We start from the raw sequence: 10,057 nt of genomic DNA on the forward strand, positions 1-10,057 counted from the left end.
CAACCTACGTCGCCCATCATATCCCAACACTCTTGCCGCGCTTCCGTCCAGCCCTTAAAAATGTCAACATTACTATGCAAAGCTGAGATAATCAAGCATTAATACGTATTCATTTCTTTGTACGAAGCTTGGTTTGAATGCAGACTTCTCAATGGAGAAGGAGGACACATTTGTTGGCGCAGCACGATGACGTCATGAAGCCCGCGAATGCGCACTTTTAGGAAGCAAACCCCAGGTTTTTACTTTGGTGACCGGAAGTTTAGTGTATATCCCAGCGGTAGTTTCCGCCGAAAGTGTTTCGCATTTCCTATTCAGTCTCCTTGACTTCTTATCTTTACCTCACCACGTCCCCCAAGGTTGGTAAGTATTTAGACGAAATGTAAGCTTATTTGAATGCAGCCTCGAAATGTGTTTCCATGGCAACTGCGGGAACCCTAAAAATGTCTGCCGAAGTTGAAACAAAACAGTAGCCGCAAAGTCAGTTCCGACCTGAATTTTGACTCTGAACAAGAATCAACTACAAAGGTGTTTGGGAAGTTACGTAGCTTCCACACATGACGTCTTCTTCTATTTGTGTTAGTGTAGTTGTCTCGCCAAGTGCTATAATTTAACAGTACTCAACAAGAAATTGATATTAAACTCTAACGGATTGTCTTTTTGCCAACATTAATGTGTTCTCTCTCTCTTCTGAAGACGAATAAAATATCGATATTTTAGCATGTTTATTCATATCACAACACGTGTTGAAGTTGCGACTTGTGGCCACAGGTGGCGCTATTCTTTACTGTTGCCATAAGAATGAGCTGAGTCAATACGCTCTGTGTGACGGTTCTTACATAGCCTAGCTAGCTTGCTTGCTAGCGCCAAGTCGGAATGTAAGTTCATTTTAAAATAATAAGAATTTTGTGTCTGATTTTTTTCTTGAGATGTTTATGGGTTAATGGTTTTCGTTTAACTTGAGGTAATTCGTGTGGTCTACGTGTAATATTAGCTATAATCGCATCCCTTCTCAAGGAAGCTAATGTTAGCTCACTGTTGTGGGGAGGTACAACGTTGTCTCCAGTTGTGTGTAACGGTAGTGTATTATATTATGGATTATAAGTAAAAATAGACTATTTATTATTTGGTTTGTATTCCATAAATGGATATTAGCGTTGGGCGTAAGACTTGCCGTGATAAAGTTCTAACAGTGCTTATAAGGGCTTCTGCTCATGTAAAAATATGTAAATAGCGCTTGTACTTGCATTGGTATTTCATTTAATGTTTATTTTATTAACTGTTGCATAAAGTGACAGAAATCAAATCAATCTATCTGTGTTTCATCTTGTCCTCTCACTGTCATTGTTTGCTGCAGCATGGTTGAAGATGTTGATGTTGAAGTATGTGTGGACACTGACTTTGACTTGGCGGATACAGAAGACACCCAAGTTAAATGGACTCCAGAAGAGGTTAGTGACCTGCTTAGTCCTCTATATGACAGACCCACTCAGCTGTTTGTCTGGATCTGTTATTAAAAAAACGCTTGAAAATTAATGAATGAACAATTCTGTGCGGATAGCTCCAAGGTGCAATTTTTTCTTTAGGATCTTCAACAGTACTCTCTTGTTTTTTAAGGAATGTTGTGAAAAAATGTGGTTAGCGCGCAGACCTCACAGCTAGGAGACCCGAGTTCAATCCCACCAACCGGGTATTTCGGTTTCCTCCCACATTCCAAAAACATGCTAGGTTAATTGGCGACTCCAAATTGTCCATAGGTATGAATTTGAGTGTGAATGGTTGTTTGTCTATATGTGCCCTGTGATTGGCTGGCCACTAGTCCAGGTTGTACCCCGCCTCTCGCCCGAAGACAGCTGGGATAGGCTCCAGGATGAATTAATGAAAAAATGTTGGTCTCTGCCAGCGTTAGAACTGAACATATTTGCTTGTCTGATGTCATTTCAGGGCTGTATTTGGCCCTCTTGCCAGCAGTTCAACTTGCCAACTAATTAATATTCTCTTCTTTGCAGGAGGATAATCTGAAAATCCTTGTGAAGAATTTTGGAGAACGTAGTTGGAAAACCATCGCCAGTTTGTTACCAGTAAGAATGAATAACATTACGCTACATTCTGTCGAGAAAATTGTATGAAAGAAAATTTAATTTTGCTTAATCTGACCATCAATAGATACTATAATGCAGACTAAAACACAATCAGGAGGAAAAAAAAAACAAAAGTAAATCAGAAAAGTGACATTTTTTTATCCTTTTGCTTCACAGGGGAAGACAGAAACACAGTGTATTAACCGCTGGAAAAATAGCGACAATAATGAACCGGTCAAAGGCGGCTGGTCCAAAGAGGAAGACCAAAAGGTGAAGAACTTCCTAGATACAGTGAAGAAAATAAGTATTTGAACACCCTGCTATTTTGCTATTTCTCCCACTTAGAAATCATGGAGGGGTCTGAAATTTTCATCGTAGGTGCATGTCCACTGTGAGAGAGATAAACTAAAAAGAAAAATCCAGAAATCACAATGCATGATTTTTTAACAATTTATTTGTGTGATACAGCTGCAAATAAGTATTTGAACACCTGTGTATCATCTAGAATTCTGACCCTGAAAGACCTGTTAGTCTGCCCATTAGAAGTCCACCTGCACTCCATGTATCATCCTGAATCAGATGCACCTGTTTGAGGTCGTTAGCTGCATAAAGACACCTGTCCACCCCATACAATCAGTAAGACTTTAACTTGTAACATGGCGAAGACCAAAGAGCTGTCCAAAGACACCAGAGACAAAATTGTACACCTCCACAAGGCTGGAAAGGGCTACGGAGCAATTACCAAGCAGCTTGGTGAAAAAAGGTCCACTGTTGGAGCTATCATTAGAAAATGGAAGAAGCTAAACATGACGGTCAATCTCAATCGGAGTGGAGCCCCATGCAAGATATCACCTCGTGGGGTCTCAATGATTCTAAGAAAGGTGAGGAATCAGCCCAGAACTACACGACAGGACTTGGTCAATGACCTGAAAAGAGCTGGGACCACCGTTTCCAAGGTTACTGTAGGTAATACACTAAGACGTCATGATGTGAAATCATGCATGGCACGAAAGGTTCCCCTGCTTAAACCAGCACATGTCAAGGCCCGTCTTAAGTTTGCATATGACCATTTGGATGATACAGAGGAGTCATGGGAGAAAGTTTTATGGTCAGATGAGACCAAAATAGAACTTTTTGGTCATAATTCCAATAAGCGTGTTTGGAGGAAGAAGAATGAAGAGTACAATCCGAAGAACACCATCCCTACTGTGAAGCATGGGGGTGGTAGCATCATGCTTTGGGGGTGTTTTTCTGCACATGGGACAGGACGAGTGCACTGCATTAAAGAGAGGATGACTGGGGCCGTGTATTGTGAGATTTTGGGGAACAACCTCCTTCCCTCTGTCAGAGCATTGAAGATGGGTCGTGGCTGGGTCTTCCAACACGACAACGACCCGAAGCACACAGCCAGGAAAACCAAGGAGTGGCTCAGTAAGAAGCATATCAAGGTTCTAGCATGGCCCAGCCAGTCTCCAGACCTGAACCCAATCGAAAATCTTTGGAGGGAGCTCAAACTCCGTGTTTCTCAGCGACAGCCCAGAAACCTGACTGATCTAGAGAAGATCTGTGTGGAGGAGTGGGCCAAGATCCCTCCTGCAGTGTGTGCAAACCTGGTGAAAAACTACAGGAAACGTTTGACCTCTGTAATAGCAAACAAAGGCTACTGTACCAAATATTAACATTCATTTTCTCAGGTGTTCAAATACTTATTTGCAGCTGTATCACACAAATAAATTGTTAAAAAATCATGCATTGTGATTTCTGGATTTTTCTTTTTAGTTTATCTCTCTCACAGTGGACATGCACCTACGATGAAAATTTCAGACCCCTCCATGATTTCTAAGTGGGAGAAATAGCAAAATAGCAGGGTGTTCAAATACTTATTTTCTTCACTGTATATTAGAACCTTAAAGGTCCAACACAACCTTAGTGACATGCCAATATGTCAAACTGCAGGGGGTATTAATTAATTTATTTTTTTACTCTTTTTCTGTTTTGTTTCGCTGAGCAGATCACAGAATTGGTGAGCAAGTTTGGCACCACAAACTGGGCTTTGATTTCCCAGCAAATGAAGGGTCGTCTGGGGAAACAGTGTCGCGAACGTTGGATCAACCACTTAAACCCGCTGTTGACAAAGGCCTCCTGGACCCACGAGGAGGATCTCATCATTTACAAAGCTCACTGCGTCTTGGGGAACCGCTGGACTGAGATTGCCAAGCTTCTTGCTGGAAGGTAGGAAGTCTTTTTACAAAACTTCTTGAAGTGGTGGGGGTCCAACACTTTTTAAATGTGTCTTTTGGTCTTTGCAGGACAGACAATGCTGTGAAGAACCGCTGGAACTCTTTTCTGAAACGCAAAGCCGAGTCGGGTCTCCTCAAAGATGACGCCGTTTGTGTTGATATTCAGCACTTTGTGGAAGGACGGGTATGCTATGAATTTATATTATGAATAATTATTTTAGGCTGGCTGATCATGGAATTCCATAGATTTACAGATCTCATGTATGGCAGGTGGACTTCAAGTGTGATGTTGTATTAGACACGTCGGCATTAACTCCAGAAATGGTAAAAATTCTTTGTTTGAATGTGAAGTCGTGCTTTTGATTGCGTGACTTAATTTTTCACTCATCTGCAGGTCAAATCTAAGAAGCCCGAAGTCATGCGGAAGAAGGCCGCCCCCCCTGTGCAGAAAATATCGAATGAGAAGTTGCCTCCAACTAATGCCGCCAGCTCTAGTAGCGTTAATGAACCCGCAGCAGCAGCAACAGCAGCAGCAGAAACAGTGGACCAGAAAAAAGTTGTGGATGCAGCATTGAGGATGATCGCTGAGGACATGCTACCGCTCAGGTTATTTGTTCATTCATTCATTTTCATTTGCTTATCCTCACAAGGGTCGTGGGGGGTGCTGGAGCCTATCCTAGCTGTCTCAGGGCCAATCACAGGGCACATATAGACAAACAACCATTCACACTCACATTCATACCTATGGACAATTTGGAGTCGCCAATTAACCTAGCATGTTTTTGGAATGTGGGAGGAAACCGGAGTACCTGGAGAAAACCCACGCATGCACGGGGAGAACATGCAAACTCCACACAGAGATGGTCAAGGATCGAATTGAACTCGGGTCTGCTAGCTGTGAGGCCTGTGTGCTAACCACTTGACCGCCGTTCAGCCCGCTCTTAAACATTCATTCATTTATTCATTCATTCATTTTCTACTGCTTATCCTCACGAGGGTCGTGGGGGGTGCTGGAGCCTATCCCAGCTGTTTTCGGGCAAGAGGCGGGGTACACCCTGGACTGGTGGCCAGCCAATCACAGGGCACATATAGGCAAACAACCATTCACACTCACATTCATACCTATGGACAATTTGGAGTCGCTAATCAACCTCGCATGTTTTTGGAATGAAACTGGAGTCCCCAGGCATGCACAGGGAGAACACAGAGATGGCCGGGGGGTGGAATTGAACCCAGGTCTCCTAGCTGTGAGGTCTGCGTGCAGCCCCTGAGTAAATGTGATAATAATACATACAATATATATATAATATATTTTTTTCTCCTTCCACACAGTTTTGTCGAAGGAGCAGGTTTCCGCTCCTTCATGAGCGCCATCAGTCCCGAATACAACAAGCTGTCCCAGCGTGCCGTCGGCTCGCAGCTTTACGACGACGTCGAGAGAACCATCAAACCTCAGCTCATCCGTGATCTTAAAGCCTGTCTGTCCAAATCCAAAGACGCCGCCATCCACGTGACCTGTGACCTCTGGGCTGGTGCATATTCCAACCCGGTGGAGGCGCCGGTCGTCATCGTGGTGCAACTCCACTTCATCAGCGATTCGTGGCAAATCCGCCGACCCGTCGTGGCCTTTCGTCACGTGCGCCACAAAGACCTCAGAAGTGGCGTGGCCCAGGAGCTGGAAGGTGTGCTGCTCAGCTACGGCGTCTTCCCGTGTAACATCGGCTACGTCCTCGTCAACCACGCCAAAGAGGCGCTGGCTTCCAACAGCCTGTTCTGCGACTACAAGATCATGTGCTCGTCTAACAGGGGCGAGCCAGATGCAGAGGACATGGTGACCTTTCTGTCAGACCACATGTCTGAATCGGAGTTGCTGTTTTCAGACGTCAACATCGGAACCAGGATGAACTGTATAGCCAAAACTCTGCAGCTAGTCATCAGCGAGGCGCTGAAGAACTCCAGGGTGATCGAGAACCTGCTGTCACATGTTCACAACGTAGTTGCTTTCTTCCGGAGTAGCAACTACTGGAGTGAGGTATGGAAAATACTTTTAACAGAGGTTGGATGTCACCTGTGTGAAAGGGAAAACCAGTGTTAAGTTTATCACCCGCTACAGGAAATTAGTGTATTCATTCATTCATTTTCTACCACTTTTCCTCACGAGGGTCGCGGGGGGGTGCTGGAGCCTATCCCAGCTGTCTTTGGGCGAGAGGCGGGGTACACCCTGGAGTGGTCGCCAGCCAATCACAGGGCACATATAGACAAACAACCATTCACACTCACATTCATACCTATGGACAATTTGGAGTCGCCAATTAACCTAGCATGTTTTTGGAATGTGGGAGGAAACCGGAGTACCCGGAGAAAACCCACGCATGCACAAGGAGAAAATGCAAACTCCACGCAGAGATGGCCGAGGGTGGAATTGAACCCTGGTCTCCTAGCTGTGAGGTCTGCGCGCTAAAAGACAAAGCTTTTATGAATTAGTGTTAACATTTCAGCCTTTTTGTCTCATTTTTGTCCCATTATTTAAATTCTACAATAGGGCTGTCAATTAAAATATTTAATCGCATTGTCTATACTTAACTCAGAATTAATCGCATTTAATCACATATAGAAAAAACAAGTCAATTAGCCTAGCATGTTTTTGGAATGTGTGAGGAAACCGGAGTACCCGGGGAAAACCCACGCATGCACGGGGGAGAACATGCAAACTCCACACAGAGATGGCTGAGGTTGGAATTGAACTTGGGTCCCCTAGCTGTGAGGCCTGCGTGCCAACCACTCGACCACCGTGCAGCTCCAGATCATCAATTTGGAACTTAGAAAATCCTGTTTAGTACGCTTGTATCTCTGTAGTTTAGCGCATTATTTTTATTTTTTTTTAATCACATTGATCTAATTTTTAAGTTCTAATATTCACACTCACATTAGGAAATTAGTGTAATATCTAATAATACATGTATTCAATATACTGTACTGTAGTACTCGCTCATCAGTCATTTATTAGTAATGAATGACTGATGAGCTTGTTGTAACTCCAATAATAATACTATAAATTAAAAATTTACTATAAAAAATTACTATAATTTACTATAATTTAATAATAATAATTTAATAACTAAATTTACTATAAAAATTACTATAAAATAAAAATTACTATAAATTCTATGGCAAATAAATAAATTTTACAAAATCAAAATCTAATCTAAAAATAATAAAATCTATAATACATTAATGTTCACTTCTCTGCAGGTTTTGAGGCCACATTGACTGTCAAACCTAATATATTCGGAGCCAAACAAAACTTTAGTGTTTCAACACACTACTATGGTGCATTCAAGGACCGCGGAACAAAGTGTGACATCTCAATACTTGACAAATAATCACATGTTTAGAAATAATTGCCAACTTATGGTGGAATGGGATGTGTTTTCTCTGGTCGGGGGGGGGGAGACAATAAAAAAGGTACCCACCACTCAACCCACTGCATCCTTTAATTTTCTGTATGTGGCCCTTTTTATTTATTTTTTTTATATTTTGTTCCTCTGTGTCCCTGTCAAGGTTTTATCAAAGGAGCACAGCGTGTCTCTGTGTCCGCCATCCAGCTACTGTCGCTGGAACTCCATGATGGTGTCTTTACGCCGCATGGTGCAGGAGTCGACCTGGAACGCCGTTATGACTGTCCTGGCGCAGGCGCGCAGCGAGGCCAGCGACACCGCCAGTGCCCCACCCCTGATCATGGTCAAGAGGGAGCAAGTTCTCGACATCCTGGGTCTCTTGGAGCCCTTTCAAGATGCCCTGCAGGTCAGTCGCACTCGGTCGCATAATTATTTGGTAGAAGATAATTTCTCAGCATGGCCTTCCTTTTTTAAAATGTAGGCTTTGTTTGGAAACGCGGTGACCATCTCATCCATCATACCTTCTCTAATAAGCCTTGATAAGACTCTGGAGGGATGTACCACCAGCTACACCCACTTCAAAAAGTCCCTTCGTACTGGTCTCTATACTTACTTCCAGTCCCTGATGGAGCAGAAGGACCTGATTGTGGCCACCGTGCTTGACCCCAAAAGCAAACTGAAGGTACACAAATGTTTTTTGAACGTCGATTCAGTCTGGAGTTCCATCATCTGGAAAACAATGATTGACATTTCAGCATCTTTTTTTATAAATTGTGCTATTTGTGTTTTTTTCATATTGATTTGCACAGATGTTCTGCAATAAGACTGAAGAACGGACATGTTTCCTAACACCTCCAACAAAATCTGAGGCTCGCTCTAGTGTGGAAGGTGCTTTGGGGGGCCAAGAACCGTCAACTCACCCCCCTGCGGAAGCAGGAGACCACCAGGAGAGGGCGCTGCTGCGGGAAACACAAACCACAAAGATAGACCGAGCGGCAAAGATCTCTGCCAGCAGCTCAGAAGACCACAACGCGGTAAATCACGTCGGTGTCAAGCGCAAGTCGATCAGTAACATCCCACACCAGCCCCCCTCAAAGACCTTCATGTCAGAACTGGACGCTTACCTGTCAGAACCGCTTTGGACTAACAGCTCCTCTAGTTTACTGTTCTGGAAATCTGCCTCTCGCTTCCCGCAACTGCAAGGCATCGCCAAGAGGCTCTTGGCGGTGCCGGCCACCTCCGGGGGTTTCGACAGGCTCTGCCCGATGGCGGCGTGCATTGTCCGAGCCAAACGGAACCGCATGCCGCCTCACACCACAGAGAGACTACTTTTATATAAGAACTCTTTGAAGACAAAGACTGTTAAAAGGCCCAGTGGAGTCAACAAACAGAGACTGACCAAGTGATGGGATGATGATGGCAGTACAGCATACAACCACCAATATTACTGTGTTGACCCCGACTACCATAATTAAAACGTCTTACTGTACACAATGTAAAAAAACAAACAGCTTTTATAAAGTAATTGTTGAGATTTGCTTGCAATTTCACTATTTATATTGCAACTACAGTACATTAGATCACATTGGAGTTACTTTAATAGTGATAATGTGAACCTTATTGGCTTTGTTTGAAAGCCTTCTGTCATCTAATTCATAATCTTTGTGGTAAGACCCAGATACAGTCCATGGTTCCTATTTAAGAAAGTATGGAGTAACTACATCATTGACTTGTTCTGTTCTACTGTGTGTCAACAAAGACGTCATGTTACAGTACTTGGAATAAAGTTATTTTACTTGCACTTGATTTCGATATACAAATATAAAAATACAATTTCAGTACAATCATGATATTTTGATGGCAAAGGCAAAAAAAGCGTTTCATTATTATTTGTATTGAACAAATAACTTACATTAGTAAAGCAATGCCCAATGATTAAAATAGCGCTTTGGATTTAACTTTATTGAAAATTCATTGTGAACAATTTTAGACTGGCCGGATACACCAATCGCGTCACAGATTGGCAGTTTCACTTCCGGGTGAGTCATATTCAATTCAGTCATATTCAAAAACAGAAAAGCACTGAAAACCTTTCATACATTAGAGAACGTTCTTAAAACAATTCATATAAAGAACAAGCTTAAGTGACATGTTTTCTGTTTTTATTTTGTTCTTATTTTCAAGCAATGTCCCTCGCACATTCCTTTCTTCGTTATTATTTGTTTTAATTTATGTTGCTGTATTTATGGTGCTGTAGAATTGCACTTTTATGTTCCTGTAATTCTGCTTATATTGTAATTGTTTTGTACAATTGAAGCTTGTAATAAAATATATAAAAAAA

The 10,057-nt window shown here is 42.7% G+C and overlaps 1 protein-coding gene across 3 annotated transcripts; it reads left to right on the forward strand.

Annotated features, from left to right (window-relative positions):
- The first annotated feature begins 324 nt into the window (after positions 1–324).
- On the forward strand, positions 325–9,129 carry mybl2a (MYB proto-oncogene like 2a). Of its 3 annotated transcripts, none has more exons than XM_058084376.2 (12): positions 325–360; positions 1,355–1,448; positions 2,007–2,078; positions 2,256–2,348; positions 4,090–4,310; positions 4,388–4,502; positions 4,565–4,642; positions 4,713–4,924; positions 5,651–6,350; positions 7,880–8,122; positions 8,198–8,398; positions 8,526–9,129. In XM_058084376.2, the coding sequence occupies exons 2-12, from the start codon at positions 1,356–1,358 to the stop codon at positions 9,120–9,122; spliced, it is 2,625 nt and encodes an 874-aa protein (XP_057940359.2). In that variant the 5' UTR covers positions 325–360; position 1,355; the 3' UTR covers positions 9,123–9,129. The 3 variants fall into 3 exon arrangements, with proteins under 3 accessions (XP_057940359.2, XP_057940358.2, XP_057940362.2); XM_058084375.2 differs by lacking the exon at positions 325–360 and adding an exon at positions 780–875; XM_058084379.2 differs by lacking the exon at positions 325–360 and adding an exon at positions 780–875 and having other exon boundaries at positions 4,589–4,642.
- The last annotated feature ends 928 nt before the right edge of the window (positions 9,130–10,057 follow it).

This window comes from Doryrhamphus excisus, linkage group LG17 (genome assembly GCF_037039965.1).
Source record: "Doryrhamphus excisus strain RoL-2023G ecotype Guam linkage group LG17, RoL_Dexc_Guam_v1.1, whole genome shotgun sequence".
Taxonomy (NCBI): domain Eukaryota; kingdom Metazoa; phylum Chordata; class Actinopteri; order Syngnathiformes; family Syngnathidae; genus Doryrhamphus; species Doryrhamphus excisus.